This window comes from Ptychodera flava, chromosome 15 (genome assembly GCF_041260155.1).
Source record: "Ptychodera flava strain L36383 chromosome 15, AS_Pfla_20210202, whole genome shotgun sequence".
In the NCBI taxonomy this organism is placed as follows: domain Eukaryota; kingdom Metazoa; phylum Hemichordata; class Enteropneusta; family Ptychoderidae; genus Ptychodera; species Ptychodera flava.
The window spans coordinates 27,561,209-27,580,197 of NC_091942.1; the positions used below are offsets into that span (position 1 = coordinate 27,561,209).

At 43.0% G+C, this 18,989-nt stretch overlaps 1 protein-coding gene across 1 annotated transcript in view; it reads left to right on the forward strand.

Moving 5' to 3' along the window:
- The window catches only part of LOC139150767 (uncharacterized), a 97,796-nt gene that overhangs the window by 5,501 nt on the left and 73,306 nt on the right, over positions 1-18,989 (forward strand). The window contains exons 2-4 of the mRNA XM_070723163.1: positions 11,853-12,031; positions 12,876-15,829; positions 16,626-16,723. Of these exons, the coding sequence (XP_070579264.1) occupies positions 11,878-12,031; positions 12,876-15,829; positions 16,626-16,723 (3,206 nt within the window). The 5' untranslated portion in view covers positions 11,853-11,877. The remainder of the gene's footprint in view (positions 1-11,852; positions 12,032-12,875; positions 15,830-16,625; positions 16,724-18,989) is intronic.

Below are 18,989 nucleotides of genomic sequence, written 5' to 3' on the forward strand. Positions count from 1 at the left end.
AACAAAAGTTATGTAAATACGCACAGACTGGTTTAACCCTTTTCCTGCCAAGTCGGTGAAAATCCGCTTGAAATTCGGTGTAGCTAGAATCTGAGCAGCCACGGCCATTATCCTGCCAAGGCGGTGGAAATCGGGCTACTTTTTGGTACCCCCTTTCCTGCCTAGTCGACGGAACTACGTGTAGCAAACCCTTGCTCGCGCTAGGGGTCGTTCGAGGACAGGTTTTGGGCGAGGAACGGCGTTTGCTCTCGAAATGGGTTCACAGAGAGTCCAACGACAGGGAAAGGTGCGGAAGCTACCCAGCCAGTCCCCCACCCCGGTGGGGGACTGGTTTTTTTTTTGGGGGACGAGTAGCGTACTTGGCAGGTTAGCACGTTGACGTATTCTAGCGGAGTTTGGGTAACTTGGCTCTGAGGCACTACATAGATTGCGGCCGAAATTGACCGTCTCGGCAACGCTAATCTGTAAGGCAACCGCCTAAGACCGCCTCAGCTGGCGGTGCAATTTTTTGCCAATGGTGCGAGACGAAAATCACGGACTTGGTCCTGATTGATGGGAAGTGCGGACGGATTTGACGGACTCGGCTTTCTCGAAGGCAACCGCCTAAGACCGCCTCAGCTGGCGGTGCAATTTTTTGCCAATGGTGCGAGACGAAAATCACGGACTTGGTCCTGATTGACGGGAAGTGCGGACGGATTTGACGGACTCGGCTTGATTAGTCCCTGACATGGAACTGATCCGAACGGACTTGAGCGACATTTGTGAAGGGTAACCACCGCTTTTAACTGACTTGTTACCTTCTCGAAAAGACTACCCACTCAGATGTCGGACGTTGTCGGCTGCACTTGGCTCTAGACGTTCAAGCCGTGCAACGAAACACACCGCCTCAGCCTTGCCATTCAGGAACATGGCCTCAAAATTTGATACCATTGTTCACCGACTTGGCGGCTGCGGTTAGGTGCGTGAACCGTTGTTCACCGACTTGTTACGCCTATGTTGTCCCTGTGAAGTTCGGCTAACGGCCGAGTCTAACGGGAGTTGGCAGACCTGTGTTTGGTTTATACCGTAGTATGACCGACTCAGGTAGAGGTACCTGTCGGTATATTCCGAGTTTTACGCACTCGGGCGTCAATGACGGGTCGTCATCACCGCTGATGACGTAGACGTGCTGGCCACGTTATTTGAAGGAGCCATGTTTGCCCAACGGACGAGGCCGAGACAGCCGTTGACAATTTTGGCATCCTTCATCTTTGACCGCCTTAGTTGGGTAAGCCGCTCGGCAGGCGACGGTTATGACCTAAACAAGCCGCTGAAGCACTGTTCGTTGCCGTACAAGAACGAGACGGCCAGTCCATTACTGCTTAATGGGCAATCTGTCGGGTTGGCTTGTCACCGACTTGGATGACAATACGCCCTGCGCAGGCGTACTTAGAAGGGACATGAGGTTAAAGATACGGGTTTCCCACCCGTACTAAACATGGGCTTGGGCAACGTCCTTGGGTGGCAGGTGCGCATGCCACGTACCCAGCTGGACGGAATGTCAAGTTGAGATGCTAATGACATTGACTATGTTATGCTAAGTGCTCGAGGGATTTGCATCGCAAATGAGTATTATTAGCATATCAAATGGTGCGGACAGGCAATTTACATGACGGGTAGGAATGTCAGCGCCGGTTGGTGGACTGATTGCCGTAGGTCCATATAATAACAGGTGGATGCATATATTAACACCCCTGCGTCCAATCATGTCCAGGGCTTTGTTTCCCTGTGGCTTTAAAAGGGAGGGACCTGCTAGTCTGTCGACACTGTTCCAGACATGAGCTTGACGGACCGCAAAAGTTTTCTGAAGGCGAGCAGACGACTGAAGCTCAAAGATGCAGAGTCTCCGGGCGGTAGTGGTAGCGATCGTTGTGATGTCCCTAGTAAACGTTCTAAGAAGTCGGGCAAGAAACGCTCCCGTAAGGCGAAGCCATCTCCGGCTGAAAAACCCAGTGGTAAGCGTAAACGTAAGACCGATCGTTCTGCCGATGAGGATGATGAGGGTCACCGGTTGCCAGTGGTTCTCACCCGGCTGCTCCGGGAGAGACTACTTCACCTGCAGAGACTACATCTGCTCTTGTGGGAGATACTTCACCTGCACAGACTACGTCTGCTGCTGCTAGTGAGACAGTGAGTAATGAGACGGCTGATGCCATTGGTTCTCCCCCGGCTGCTCCGGGAGAGACACCACCTGTTGCTACTATGAGCCCTCATCCTGCGTCAGGAGAGGTTCCTGTGCCCAGTGCGAAAGAGCTTGAGTCCTCGTCATCAGCAGAGGCTGCCGAGCCCGCTCCTGCCATAGTTTCGTGTGCTGCGATGTCCCCGCCGAAAAAGATAGTGCGGAGGGTTCGTTATCAGGATAGCCCACCTGATTTTGAGCCAGATATGATCCTTGATGCCGCTACGGGCGAGTTCAGGCCCAGACGCCCAGACGACGGTGATATCACCGCTGAGTCCGACTCGGAGGTTGACGAGGATGCGGCAGAGGACGATGACTTTTATGACAGGCAGTATGTAGGTGAGGCAAGCTCTGACGACGATGATGACGTTGCTGCTGTGTTGGCGGAGGACGACACACCTCCTGTCTGGCGTATGTCGGAGACTACCGATGCTAATATATTTGAGGAGACCGATTTTGACCATGAGAGAGGACCGACTTTCACCTTGCCCAGCCACGCCCGTGAGCTCGATTACTTTTTTAAGTTTATTCCAGCTACACTGATCAGATTGGCCAAGGACGAGACTAATAAATACGCCAAATTCCACCAGCGACATATCGCTAGGAAAATAGATAAATACTGGCGTAACGCTGACTACCGAGAGGTGCAGGCGTTCATTGGCGTCTTAGTCTGTATGGGTATCGACCGTAAATCATCAGTGGAGGATTATTGGTCTAGCGATCCCTTTCTGAGAAACCAGGGTATTTCTACTGTGATTACCCGCAGTCGCTTTCAGCAGCTTATGCGATACTTTCATCTGGCAGACCCAGAGAACGATCCACGTCGTGATCCTGATGAGGCACGCCGCCGACGTCGGTGTCAGGAGGATCCCCTGTATAAAATCAATCCATGGATGGAGCCCATAGTTGACCGGTGCGTAAATAATTATAAGATGGGTAGAGAGATCTCCATCGACGAGGGCATGGTGCGATTTAAGGGCCGTTCTAAATTTAAGCAGAGATTACCGCATAAGCCTGATCGAGACGGTTTCAAGATATGGCAGCTGTGCGACTCCACCACTGCATACATAGCTAACTTTGCACCGTACCTAGGTGTGAAATATCGGGATCGGACTGATGGGAGACGGCAGGAGCGAGGTGTGGTGAAAAGAATTACGATGGAGCTGGTCCAGCCATTCTGTGGATATAATCACAGCCTATTCTGTGATAGCCTGTTTAGCACTAGCTGTTAGCACGGTCGTTACTGCTAGAGAGCTGATGGAGACCGGGATCTACATGGTCGGGAGTTTTAACCGCCGTAATCGTCGCACCATGCCCCCTCAATTAATTCCGCCGGGTAAGAGGAAGCGCCTTCCTCTGTCTGTTGGGGATATGAAAGCCACGACCAGAACGGACTCTCGTCTTAACATCACTGCTTATCAGGATAGTAACGCTCAGGTGCTGATCTTGAATACGGTCTATCCACCCTTGGAGTGCGTGCCAGTGGGGGAGGGAGACGAGCGGCGACAAGTGCCTCTGTCGCTGTATAATTATCGCCGGTACATGGGAGGCGTCGACCGAGCCAACCAGAAGCGCAAGTACTTTCACACTGGGCGCAAGAACCACAGATGGTGGACATATCTGGCATGTTACCTGATTGATGTTGCCCTGGTAAATGCATATATATGCTTCAAGCATGTACACCCTGATAGTAAGCTGACCCATAAGATGTTTCATCTGCGTGTCGGGAAACAACTCATTGGCGGTTATTGTGGGCGATCGCAGCCCAGTGTGAGAGAGGTCGAGGCCACTGTTTCTCTTGCCTCGTACATCAATCCACAAAATCAGCCGATGCACGTTGTCAGCCGTTTGGAGGGGCGGCAGAAAAGCTGTAAAGTATGTAGCAGAGAGGGTAAGACCACTGCGAGCGGGCGACTGTCTGAGACGTCCAAAGGATGTAGTCTGTGCGGGGGTCATCTTCACGAGGGCGAGTTTTTGCGGCTTTTCATCATCGCATGATGCTACGAGGTGAAGAGGAGCATTGGCGTGCAGACCTCTACTCACACAGCCCGACGACACCCATCAGCAAGAGAACCCGACGTAAATAACGGACAGGGGACAGCTTCGCCTAACAGTGGCTTGACTGTATTCTTAACACGGACCATGATCACATTTTGAGCACGGTTGTGCCGTTTGTTTGTGCTTTACGATCCTGCTGATTGTAAATTGAAACACGGATTATTTTGTACAATCCCCGATTGTAATCTTTGTAACACGGACCATGCACTCGGACGTCGAGACAGACTCTGAGATTTATTATTCGGCATAATGTAAATTATTCCGAATAAAATACTATCTATGGATCGCATATTTTCGTTTTGTTTTGTTTAGACGGATTATTTTGTACAATTCCCCCTATTATAATTTTTGAAACACGGATCTGCCACCCGATTGTAATTTTTGAAACACGGACCATGCACTCGGACGTCGAGACAGACTCCGAGATTTATTGTTCGGCATAATGTAAATTATTCCCGAATAAAATACTATCTAGGATCGCATATTTTCGTTTGTTTGTTTTTACCCCCACTTTCGTTTTTGGCAGATCCGTAAGGACGCTATAGTAATGGATGAACGTGCGTTGTATCACGTGGGAGGGGCACAGCCCAACGGAGGCTGTGCTCGTGCGACGTAGACGTTGTACCAACCATCTGTCGTTGGGGTTAGTGCATAGAGCAGTTGCACTGTCCAGAGCTAAGGTGGTACAAAACTGCACCTTAGTAACAACTGCACAACTAACGTGTTAGGAAACGGTAACACTAACGAGCTAAGTGTTCACTGAACTGGCCAAACTACGTACACGCCTTCCTTCAATGGCGGAACTATGTCGTTGACACTACGTCAAAGCAGACTGCAATGTGCGACTCTTCCAAGTCGTTCAAAGTACGTGGCCAAGTGACACAACCCAGGGGAAACAGGACAGGTTTGAGGGTGCTGCCGCACCCATAGCACTAACCCCTGGGTCTTCTACTAACCCACGAGAGAGGTGACGTTTCCCCGGTGTGGCCGTGCGTGCCGGCGAACGAGCTTTACTTCCGCGAAAGTAAGCTAGAAAAGGGCATAAAAGTGCACGTCCCCCGGGGCAAACAACGCCCGTGACCTCGTCATTTTCTGGACACAACCTCATCAGCGGTTGCCCCTCTATACGGGCATGCAAAAATTTTTGAAGTCTAACACGTATATGGTCGGTAATCGTACCCCGAAAATCCGAAAATGCGGTATTTTCCCGCCAAATGCCTGGCAGGAAAGCGTGCAGGAGAGCCTATCTTCTGTAGACACGGAAAAGGGGGCGGTTTTGACCGACTTGGCAGGATAACGGACAGGGGCGCTCGGCAGGAAAAGGGTTTTAAGCATGGATGAGTGGACAATGCCATACCCACGGGAAAATGGTCCCTTCCATATCACATTATGCAAGCTCCAAGCTTGGTGCTTTTTCCCATGATTCAAATTACATGGGCAACTTCCTGTACTATTTCTATCGGTTTTTGTAAAAAATCTTGTGAGTTATAAATGGCGAAAATAGCTTTTCCGGGGAAAGTGACCACAAAGCTAGCACATATGTAAAAATCATCCTTGGTGAACTTCCCCTTTAAGATCGGAAACGAACTTCAGTGGTGTATTTCTATTAATAAACTCATGTAAGGCTACTAACATTGAGACACACTTGGCACATTATGTTTACTGCACGCAGTCACAGTGATCAAATGGGTTTGATCGCGCGCGGTCACGCTGGTTGTACCCAATGCTATGTACAGTACAGTAAAAATACATCACTAAAATGATCAACATTGTATGTATATGTAGACCAGCAACAAGCACAATGCCTAACACAAAAATTACACTCAAGACCATGATCGGCAAGCCAGAGCAGGACATGGGAGATGCTGTTGCTTCGATAAGGGAGACGGTCACCACATTGACGTACACGGATATAAGAGAATCCGGTCCCACAATGTACCGGCCCGCGACGACTTGGCCCACAACCCACTGTTGATCACCATTTCTAACTTCTTCTAGTAATACGTGGCAAGAAATAGTCAAATGACAGGAAACAATAGACAAATCGAGCAGGTTTTCGCGGCATTTAGCAGGAAAATTGCACGGCTACACATAGGAATGTATCAAGAGATCCTGTGCACGGTCATGGCAGTGATCCAACGGCTAGCTAGTGTAGGCCTACTGGTGGTACGCAAACTCCGTTGTTGTACCACAGTCCTTTGGTGGGCTATTCAGCTTTGGGACTATTCGCCCCATAGACGAGTGTACAGAAGCAAGAAACACCCCAAGTCTGGAAACAGAATGGCTATAAAAACCACGCCATGTCACATTCCGTGTCCGATTTCACTGTGAAAATTAGCAAGTTCATCTATCATGCAACCGTCGATCGTTCCCTATCATTCTAAAATTTCATACCTGATACTTTATCTGATTCAAAAACCCTCGTTTCATGTGATTTTCGGCCGAATTCGACGGACACCTCGCCAAAACCTGGGGGTGAGCAACATTCTGGTCACCTCTTGGGTACCTCCACTTTACTGACATTGGCGCTGCCTACCCATGAGGGATGACTGGAATGTTGCTCACGCTTATGTTTTGGCCAGGTGTCTCTCGAACTCGGCCAAAAATCACAGGAAATGAGCATTTTGTAAGCAGATGAAGTATCAGGTATGAATTTTCGTGTGTCTTTCGACCGAGTTCAGAAGACACGTCGCCAAAACATAAGGCATGAACAACCTTCCAGTCACCCCTCATGGGTACGCGGCGCTAACGTCAGTAAAGTGGAGGTGCCCAACGTCCACTGTGAGGTGACCGGAATGTTGCTCACGCTTATGTTTTAGCGACGTGTCCGTCAAATTCCGCCGAAAGTCACACGAAACGAGCGTTTGTGAAGCAAATCAAGTACCAGGTATGAATTTTGAAAATGATAGGGAACGGTCGACGGTTACATGACAGATGAACTTGCTACTTTTCACGGTAAAATCGAACCTCGAAGATGACATGTTGGCACAATCCCTATACGAAATAGCCATTTCATTTCCAGACTTGGGTTGTTTCTCTCTTCTGTACACTCGTCTATGGGGCGAATAGTCCCAGAGCTGAATAGCCCACCATGGGTTGTTTTTCTCTTCTGTACACTCGTCTATGGGGCGAATAGTCCCAGAGCTGAATAGCCCACCAAGGGACTGTGGTTGTACCTACTGATTGCGGGGTAGGTCTGAATCCTCTTTCAAATGAGATAACTCCCACATAACAAGAAGACCTATGAAAGGTCCTTTGCTTGACTTGATATCTGTACTCGGAATTCTCGTTTGCATCCCCCCAACGGGGTAAACTTCGCTTTGTAGACGTGGAGTTGGATTCTCCACAGCCCAGTGTAGCATGCCATATACCCAGTTCTCTTGACACGGACGTTCATGCAGACCACGGAACAGATGCTTTTTGCTCTAGCGGGCATTGCTCTGTGAGCTGTAGATTTCTGTACCTTGCGTTATTATCAATTGTACTCCTGTTGGGCCTCTTGAAATGAAAGCTCTCGTCCTTGCTAGCGATGTCGTAGACTAGAGCCTGGTCACTGATAGTCTGTTTGCATATACACGCGTACGGGTACAGTAAGTGTTTAGCTCCTTGGCTCGAGCGATAACAGTAGCCGAGCCCCATTCAACTGATTCAAGAAAATCATGATCAAATGTGAGCTCAATCCAGCATGTAATTACTGTTCAATATTCAGCAGATATTTAACTTAGATTAATTGACCTTTTATTACGTGTCTGATTTGGTAAGTTGGTATGCTTGTGACAGATCAGCCGCCATTTTAACAAGCGGGAATATTGCAAACATAATAATCAACCCGTAACCCAGTGCGGCATTCTTGGATATGTTTTCAACAGGGGGGACCCCCTCAGGAGCATGCGCAGAGCGACGACCACTGCACTTTAATGTAACACTTCTTTCAGAGGAGAACAAAGTATTGCGCCATGTAATCAGCCAATGTCAACAATAACTAACTGAGGCTAGAATCAGGGATTGAAAATTGCTACTAAGTTTTGCTGTGCTATATGTGCATGTGCTTTTTGCAGAAGATGAGTCGCTTGAGCACGCTTTCTACGCTCCCATCCTCATAAGAGGGCTGGGGGGAGCATCTCTGCACTCCCCGCCTCGTAAGAGGGGGAATGTAGAGAGCGCCCTTGAGTGACTGATCTTTCAATCTACAGTTAAGGCTGCACAGTTGAAAGCCACTTCACAAGATGGCATTATCATGAAATTTTTCACCAGCCAAATGCAAAAATCATCTAATCATCTGAATGTTGCTTTCTTGAGTGACATGTAGATGACCAACAGTACCAGGAGATTATAAATGCCGCCATGAAGGACTGCAAAACCAATTATCTTTGTGATGCCAGTGTTCTCCCTTTAGGAGAAATCTTGTTCCCAGGTATATAGCACACCTTTTAAAGCATTTATATTTGTTCCCCACCAGGAATGTCCTATTCAACTTGTTGAATATTTCCATTCAAAGTAGAGCTGAGGCTGAAAATCACCAGTCATGTTCAGTCATTGTTTCAGCAGAGGTAGTTTAAAAATAAAATGACTAAATTTAAAAGTTTAATGTCTCAGTCTGTAAGAGAATAGTATGTGAAATGACATTTCCCATGGTGTGTGAAACTAAAGGTTGGCATTTTAATGTCATTGCATTCCTCTAACGTATCCTTTTCAAAATTCTACCAGACCAAGCAACCTGCAGTGGCTCTCTGGTTGTACCTTCATGCTGCTAGGTGTGCACTCCTTGCCCTAGGTAAAGGAGAGCAGAAGCACATGTATTAACCAAGATGCATGTAGCATCGTCATGCACATGTATCATCCAAGTTTTTGAGGACACAAAAGCTTGCAAATTGCATTTTTCAAATATGTTCATATGATAGATACATGTACATGGCACATGTTAAAGTGTGTTAACTTCTAAAAGTTGTAATTCTCTGCCTTGAAAATTAATATATTTCACATATGTGCACATTGCACAAAGTACATGTAAACTCTCTATCTTTGAGCTTGAAATGCATGATTGCTGTACTTGTGCTTTTGGTGCTAGCATGGGATTTGCGTTACACACATCAGTATGTAGATTATTATATGCTTTGAACCAAGTTACTGTGTAACTCTATGGGAAAAAAATGCAGTCACATTTGCATTTGTGCAGTAATCTGCCGTATCACATTCAGGTACGCATTTCATAACTGCCTTCATTCTGGTTACTATGTGTGTTGCTATCGCCAACTTTCCAACGGTTTACCATAAATTAGAAAAAATATCCTCGTTTTATCACAGTGCTAACAGTGAAGCCAGCAAAATTGATATTTCTACTATTGAAATCCAGCACTAAATTTAGTGCAGTACTTACTGATGATCTCTGCTTTTTTTGAAAGACAAGAAAGTGATCCAAAAGAATATGATTAAAGTAAGTGAAACTACGCTGTGCTACATGAGCCTACAGGTGTAGGTATCACCTGTAGGTGTCACTTGTCACTCATCTTCAAGTACTGTAATTTACACTGTGACTGATCTCATCACAAAATAGTTACGAACTTCACCCAAGGGGGTAATATTTCTTTCAGTTGGACTATTTTTGATGATCAGATCTTGTGGCCTGTTCAATATAATTTACAACAATTTACATCATGCTGCTGATCTTCTTACACTACACCCTGATTTCCATGTCATTCTTTGTTTGTACATGTATGTTTGCTGTGCTAAGTTAGACAGGTAAACAAGTGACTTCACTATGTTAATCCAGCGATTGGCTGTGGCTATTATTTTTCTTAAAATTTGACACAAACGGCAATCAATTCTTGATATACTTATTTTTATCTCCAAAACTGTAGAATATTTGTTTAACTAGTTTTGCTGACTTTGGTCCTACAGCATTAGGCCCTTGCATGCTTGGGCCTTTCCGTACAATGTTTGTTGGTCTGCAAAACCGGTATCAGAGTTGTAAAGATTAGAATGGTATAACCTCAAAGAGCATTCAAATACAGTGGCTATGTGCTGTACTATTTACATAATTCTTTTCGATAATAGTTCAGTGAAACCTTGTACAGAAAGCATACCTTTTTGTAAGTTAGTCTGATCAGGGATAGATTCAAGTATCACCAGAAATCTTTAGTTTGATAATGTGTTAGTGTTATTGTCATAGTTGGTATTCAAAAAATGTTGCACTGAAATACTGCTCTGCAGTATGTAAAACATTAACCTGGAATGTTAGTAGGGCCATACTGTACTAAGTGTTATTGTCTTAGTAACACATTAACCTTTCAAATCATAAATTTTCAAAGGTTAATTCAAAGAGGAAGTGTGCAAGATATAAATTTGTACATGTACATGCATTCTTATGTTTAAATGAGATTATATCAGACATTCAAAGAACACTGTTCACCAGTACATTGTATGATATATGATCTTGGTAAAGCCTGAATATCTGTACAATGTATATGATCTTGGTAAAGCCTGAATATTGAGTGTGAATAACATAAAGGTAAAGGTAGAATGCTCTCTAGGGATAGATTGTTGGAATCCCTCTTAGGTTTACCACTTTTAGGGCTTACTCTTTGAAGCTCATGGAGTCAATATTTTTCACTGGCTTATTTTGGGTGAAACTCAAAGAGTTAATACATGTATTTCCTTATGGAGTTGACATAGGGGTAGTGAGCATTTTGTATTTCAAACATTTGCAAATATAAATTTGGTATTTATTTCTTCAGTGGCTAATTTTATTCATTAGCCCCTGATACTGTCAATTTCGAAAGGTAAGGTTTAAAGTTTGTATGGTGAAAGTGTTAAAAACATGTTTGTCTTTCAATCTCGAGACCTGTGCATACATGTATATGCTTTACTACCTTTAAAAGGTGCATTTTTGGTTTGCTTGATAAAATTGGCGAGCAGATAGCCCAAGTGGAAATGCTTTTATGAACTTTTCCTTTCATAGGTTCACAAATTATTATTACATATTTCATTTATGCCCTGTTTAAGACAATTTTAAGCAGTAAGTTCTATTATTGATCATACATGCATGTGGAGGGCATCATTCAGATTCAAAGGTGAGCTGAACAATGCCATCACCACTAAATACCTGAACTAAACTTAGGCTTTCTGTACAAAATTGCCTACATGTAGCAGAGCATGCTGCAGTTTTGGTATTGAATGAAATGGGTCATTTATCATTAACATTTTAATTATTTCCACTTTTATGTCCAGATTTCTATATAAAATTTTATACATTGTGCAAAGGTTTTCCACTCACCAATATATACAAAAATTTTTATGGAAATAAAAGTGAAGTGCAAAGCCACATGAATGTCCAAACTAGTTATCTTTTTTACCACCGTATATGTTAACACAGAAGTGTTTGTATCACTTACAAATTGCACGTAATACTTAGTACTCAGATGTTGGGGACTTTGCTATTGTTTCCGCATTCGATGAAAAGAAATTTGGTGGAACAAATATACCGGTATGTGATATTCATTTGCTTAAATTAAAATCATCTGAATTTCAAAATGTTTGTGTGGTGTTAATTTGTTTTACTATTATTCTTGATTAACAGTGATTGTAGGTACCAGTAGAAGAAAATGGAACAAGAATTTCCATTTTGTGATAGTTGCAAAAGCCCAATTCCCTTATCAAATCCAGTATTTTGCCCGCAATGTGGACACCGACTGCTGAAGCCACAGTCACAGGGACAAGAGGAAGCCAAGGGCCCCAGTCCTCTGATCAGTGGGTCATGTGAGTATGTTGGTACTTTTGCCTTGCAAAATTTGAGGAAAAGCTGCTAATGATGTGAGTAGTTAATTCATTTAGAGCTTGTATTTACTTCAAGGGATTCCAGAATTTGACAGGTCAGGAGCACGCAAGCATTAATAATTTCAACTGACAACAGCTGACAGCATGCTCTCTGACAAATATGATTTCCGGTTCCAACATTGTGTCAGTTTTGGAATTGCATGTGGAAATGTCTTTGCAATAAGCCTATTATCTTTACATGTGAACAAAAAACTTTGCACAAACAGGTCATAAAAAGTGGAAGCACAATTTTACCTGCATCATATAGGTACATCTACATGTGTTTAGGAAGATTCCTTTGTAATTCCAGAACAGTGGCAAAAATTTTCATACTAAAAATTAAGACTAGTTTCTGACAAAAACAGATGTGAACAGAAACACAGGATGAGACAGCTATATCGTCAATTTTATTTGAGCCAAGTTATTATACAAAGTCTATGGGTACATGTACATGGAACATTAAGATAGAAACCCATGTACATGTACTCCATGTACTGTAAATATTGAAATTATATATTAAGAAACTCATGAAGGTGTAAGTAATTTTGTACAAAGATTACAAAATATATGAAATGATAATCAGTTTTCAGTCAACGTGTCTATGTATTTCTAAAGATCTTTGTTCACTTTTGTTCATGATGATCCCTTCAGTCAGATTCACTTTTACCTTCAATCATATTTTATTTACCTTGCAGGAAAATATTGTTCTTTGTTTACTCTTTTACTCTGTTACTAGCATTTATGTGTATGAATGACCTGATGACATATATTATCTTCTGTTCATCAGATTCAATACCAGGTGCCGCCAATGTTAGTCAGAATGTATCATCATTTCCTCAGCATGGGCAAGGAGACAGCATGTCTCACCAATATCATGTTCCCCAACAATCCCAACCTGGACAAATGTTTCAAGATCCAAGCCAACAGAGTCAGTCAATGATGAGCATGTTCCAGCAAATTCCCCCAGAACAGCTTCAGATGATGTTCATGCAGTTCATGCAGTCAATGTCCATGACTGCTGCTGGAGGCCAGATGCCGGGAATGATGATGCAACAGCCATACTCTGGGTTTCAGCCACCCCAGCAGTTTCCCCCATCTGGTTCTCAACAACAGCAACAACAACAACAACAACAACAACAACAGTATCAACAGCCCCAGAGTTTTCAATCTACCATGGAAACCCAGCCACCATCTCTTAATGAGACAGGTGTAAACCAGGTGCAGCAGCAACAAGTAACACCGATTCAAATCGGTGAAACACAGCAACCGCCAACCAATCAGGCAAACCCAGCACAACATCAACAGCCAAATAGAGTTCAGCCTGAAATGGTTGAAACACATCCACTCCCCAGTGGTCAGACACAATTTAACCAAGTACAGGTTGAACAACCACATGAAACTCAACTCAAAATGGTGGTAACACAGCAACCTACCAATCAGACACAACAGCAACATCCACAAAACATTCAGCCTGAAATGATGGAAAGACATCCGCAACATGGCACTCAGACTGTTAAGCAGGTACAGCATCAACAGCCACATAAAAGTCAACCAAACGCAGTTGAGACACAGAAAGTTTCTACCGATCCGACAAACGTGACACAGCAGCAAGAGCCATGTGGCAGTCAACCCCTCATCAGTAGGACACAGCAGCCTCCCAGTAATCAGACAGGTGGGCATCTGGTGCCACAGCAGCCACATGCTACTCAACTCAAAGCTGAGCAGACAACACCATCAGCATTTACTCAAGCACCATCACCAAAAGAAGAAGGACTGCTTCAAGATATTAATTTATCATCTCAGGATAATCTGCAGCAAGGACAGACAATCCAAGGGATTCAGATTGGTGAAAATTCAACTCCCAATAACCGACAAGGTGCACAGCAGCAACGACTTCCGCAGATGCAAAATGATCAACCACAGGAGCCAGTGAAAGTCATGGATGCAAGACACAGAGTTTCTACAGAGACAGTAAAAACAAAAGAGGACCAGCATCACCAGGAAAACATACCGGTATCACAATTAGTGCAGCCTCAGCTGCACCTGAATCAAGAAGATAAAGAACAACAGCTTCCAGCAAGAGTGGGAGAGCAGTCAGGTCAGCAATCCAAAAATGCAGGTCCTAGGAAACATAACAAAGAGAATGGTAAAGAGCTTCCACCAGTCCTTTCTCAAGGGAAGATAGCTAATCAGTCTGCTCTTGCCTCAGTAAAGGGTGAAGATTCCTCTCATTCTCAGCAGTCAGAACAGACCTTCATTGCAGCAGAGAAACTAGAGTCACAGGAGCCTGAGTGTTCAGAGAATCAGACCATTAAATATCAAAAAGTCTTCGGGCAGCTGCCACCAGTACCAAGGCCAACACAATCATCACAATCTTCACAGCATCAAGTGCAACAACAGGTGTCTTTGGAGCAACAGCAACAGCAGAGAGACCCTGGGTCTTGTAATAAGAATAAGTCAGGCCCTGAGCAGACAGTAAATTCACCAACTGAATTACACCAAAAAGTTCCTTGTCAAGACAACAGAAGTTCATCATCACTTAAACATGACCAAACATTTTGCGAGTCAGGTGTTCCCCTTAGGTGTGAAGCTACACATAGAAATGAAAGTGACTCACATTCAACACAAGAAACATCTCCGGTAACCAACACGCTGGAAGATGACAAACAGTCAGGGCAGCAAGAGACGACGTCCAAAGATGAACTCGAGAAAAAGAAAGACTCGGGTTCTGATTCTGATTTTGATGAAGAAAGTGATAGTGATGATGATGATAGTGATGATTCAAGTGATGAAGAAGTGACAGATGATAATGAAGAGGAAAAGAACACTGACATGTCGAAAGAGATTCCTGAGTCACAACGTTTGGAACAACAGCAGGACAAATTACAAGAACCTTCAGGAATAGAAGAGACACATGGTAAACAATCAGTTCAAGTGACAAAACAAAAAGAGCAGCAAAAGTCTGTGTTGGTTGCAGAAGTCGATAAAAAAAGGGTTGAAATTGAAGTGCATCTCACAACTCCACCACAAAGGAAAGAGCAGAGAACACAAATAGCTCCTGTCAGCTTTGTGCAAGGCATAGCTTTTCGTCATTTATTTAACCATAAGCTTATTTGTGAAGCATGTGTTACCAAAGTAGGACCGATGGTAAATCAATATAAACTATCTGAAACATCAAGCCATTCAAAGAAAGGTTGTAGGAGAACAATTCTCTGTTGTCGCTTCAATAATGGTAAGAATGACCCATGGAAAGTGATAAGACAAAAACCGAAGAAGATCCAACCATATCTGTGTGAAGAAATTGAAACAGGCCAACTCTGCAAAAATCCTGGGACATGCCCATATGCATATTGTCTTGAAGAACATCATGTTTGGGTAGCAGAAGAACAAGGACTTTTAAAGAGGCATGAATTAGCACCAACAGTAATTGATGCAGCAGCTGCTTCAATCTGGAAAAAATCTATAGAAACAAACATCTGTACTCCACCTGTGCCTTCTGCATCACTTAGAAAAGGAGCAAGTCTAGAGATGAACAAATGTGAGGAGGACAACCATGATACACTGAGTGAAAGACAGAGCACTGGTAATGTAAGCAGCACTGATGAGGGCCGTGAAAGTTACAAAGATCAAGGGGAACATGGAGACATTGAGTCAAAGGATAATAAAGAATACCAACATAAAGATGATAATATGAACAGACAGACAGAAGAAAGTACAGCGGGAATATCAAATAAGGACCAAGTATGTAATATAATATTGTTTTAATATTTTAGGACATTTTGACTATCTTAAAAGTTAGTCAGAATGAAGGAATTACACAAACTGTAAATTTGTGGCATAACAAAGTATTTGTCTTAAATTTTACATTGAAATACATACTATGTAATATATTAAACTTGGAACAAGTATATCTAGGTCACATACCATTCCTTGTTTTCAAGTTAAGTTATCAAATAGTTTTTGCAAGCAGCACGTTTTTTCAGACGAGAAGAAAAATGCTACACTCGACTTATCATGAACTACATAACCATAGCCTTTTTAAATGTCTCTGTGGTTGTGTTGCCAGCGATTCAGTCATTCTTGAAATTGTATTTTGAGTCAATGTTTTACATTAGCAGATGGATGAAGACTAACAGAGATTGTTGTTTACAGTGAAAACCCTTTCAATTCATCCACTGTATCAATTTGACCACCCATTTCTTTCGAAAAAATAATTTTTATGTTACCTCATGGCAGAAATTGGAATTTATCAAATTTCAATCAGTTCAAGCAGATGATGTAACCTTAAAAAAATCTATTAGTCTGTAAATAAATGATATTGTAAACGGGAATTTTCTTACTCAATGCATTCCACGATGGATATTCAATGAATCCAATGCCAAGCTACGGTATGCTGACTTTTGTTCACTCAACCTCCAGAAAACGTATCATCATTATTATTACCAATGTGATGACACTAGGTTATGCAAAGCCTATGATTTCCACATGAGAATGTATTGCAAATGTTAGCATTGTCTTTTGTCCATCGATATTGTAGGCAAAGCAAGATGGTGGTTGGTATAAGAAGGCTGAAGCCAAGGAAGAAGCTGGTACTACCAAGAAGAAAAGTAAAATAAAGAAGAAAGGAAAAGCAAAGTAAGATATCATATAGGCATCTTATTTAAGATTTGTAAAACTTAATGCCTTTAAGTAACAAGAACCTATCATTCGGTTGATTATGACCTTCTGGTTTCTTTTTCAGCACTTGCAAGTTGGTAGTCTAAGACTAATTTGTCAACTGCTGTACAGTTTCTTGTTACCTTTCTACAACTATGCCCCTTTAACTCATACAGCAATGCATGCGGAAAGGTACAACAAGACAAGTAAAATTTTCAGACAAATGTCATGTATTGAAAGTTCTGTATATACCGGAAGTCATGTACCACAGGTACGATAACCCACACAGAGAGCAGTACTATCCCATACCTTGCCACACACGTGTGTTATATATGTAAATACCCTCTCACAGCAGTGTATGCAGCTCTTTTTAGTCCCCACGGACACCGTCCGGGGGGACTTATAGATTTGGTCATGTCCGTGCGTCCGTTCACGCAGATATCTCAGAGATGCCTGGAGCGATTTCATTCAAACTTGGTATAAGGATTACTTCATATGTCATACATATGCACATCGATTTGTTTGTGATACGATCCAATATGGCCGCCAGGCGGCCATTTTTTTACGATTTTTTCATGTACAGAGCCATAACTCAGGCATATCTCAACCGATTTTATTCAAAGTTGGTACATTGACATTGACTTAATGTCATACATATACCTGTCGATTTTTTTAGAGATAGATCAAATATCGCTGCGTGGCGGCGATTTTGTTACAACTTTTCATGTACAGAGCCATAACTCAGACATATTTCCACCAGTATCATTCAAAGTTGGTACAAGGACATTGACCTATTTCAGACATATGCTCGTCAATTTGTTTCACGTCATGTAGCAGTATCATGTCAATTATTGAAGTTTCGTAATTAGGCTGATATGTCAAGAAATACTGCATCACATTTCATGAAACTTTGTACAGATGTTAGGCTCACATTGCTTTAACATTGAAAAAGACATTTATCAGTGTCATTTTAATTAATTTGTGATTGCCATATGTAATGAACTTTCCTAATTAGAGTGATATATCCACAAAGACAACGTCAAATTGATGAAACTTGTTACAGATGTTGATGTCATAGTGTTGTAAATACTGCACCAAACTTTATGAAATATTGTACCGGTGATTATCTGTTAGTGTTAGGATAGTATGCAAAATGTTTTGCAACATCCTGTTGATTAATTCCTAGTTGACTCATTTAATGAACTTTAGGATCGTGGCTACATTGGTTTATGTTTACATCACCATGGAACTTATTCTTAGCATTGAGCACCATCTGTATCAAAGTATTTTTATCACAGACCTAATAATGAAGAGGACTTTATCCTCTCTGAGGACTTGTAATCAAAGTACCCATCAACAAGTGGGGACTGTGTCATCAACGATGACTTGTTTAATCATGTACCAGGGTTCGCGGTAGAGGTCGCCACAGTCGCAAAATGCGACAAAAAGTTGTTTGTGGCGAACAAAAACTCATTTGCAATCGCCACGTCTGAAATGCGTGGCGAAAACTTTTTGGGATCGTCAAAATTGCGAGTTTTCGATGTTCGGACGTCGGCTGACTCTTTGACCTTAAAAATAGGTTACAACAGAGAGTCAGGTGACTGGTAGAAGTAATGCACATGCGCAGTCACTCACAACGTCATTTGTTACTAGAGGGGTTCGTCTATTGCCAATTCATAGAGCGCCCATCGCGTACCATGTGCTCACTCGATCAAGAGCTGCTTCTCTGAACCCTCATTAATATGTAACAATGGCTGCTCGACAGACAGCTATTGTGTCCTATTTAAAGTCGGCTGCCAGCAGCAGTGCCAAGTCACCAACTTCGCTGTCATTGGAGCAAAGTTTACAGGCTCGTGGGCCAGCTCCTAAACGCAAGAAGATGTATGATCGTGATTCACACCGAGTATTGACTTCGGAGCACAGACGCGCTTTTCCATGGTTGCTGCAGGATGGGCCAAATTTATACTGTTCATGGTGCAAGGCAAGCGGTCGTAGGAACATATTTACTACAGGAAAGTCGTGTGAGAAGCCGAAAAAGGATGGTTTCGTGAAACACGAAAAAACTAAAGATCACCGGTGAGTAGCAAATAATTCTGATGTTCTGGGCTGGCGAAGTTACAAATCCAGCGCATGCATGCCTTGCCTTTAGTTTCTTTGGATCAAAGAAATAAAAAATGGAATTTCAGCAGCCAAATGGTTAATAACTCTTCTGAAGGGGGACTATATACGTGCAGATTTTTTATTC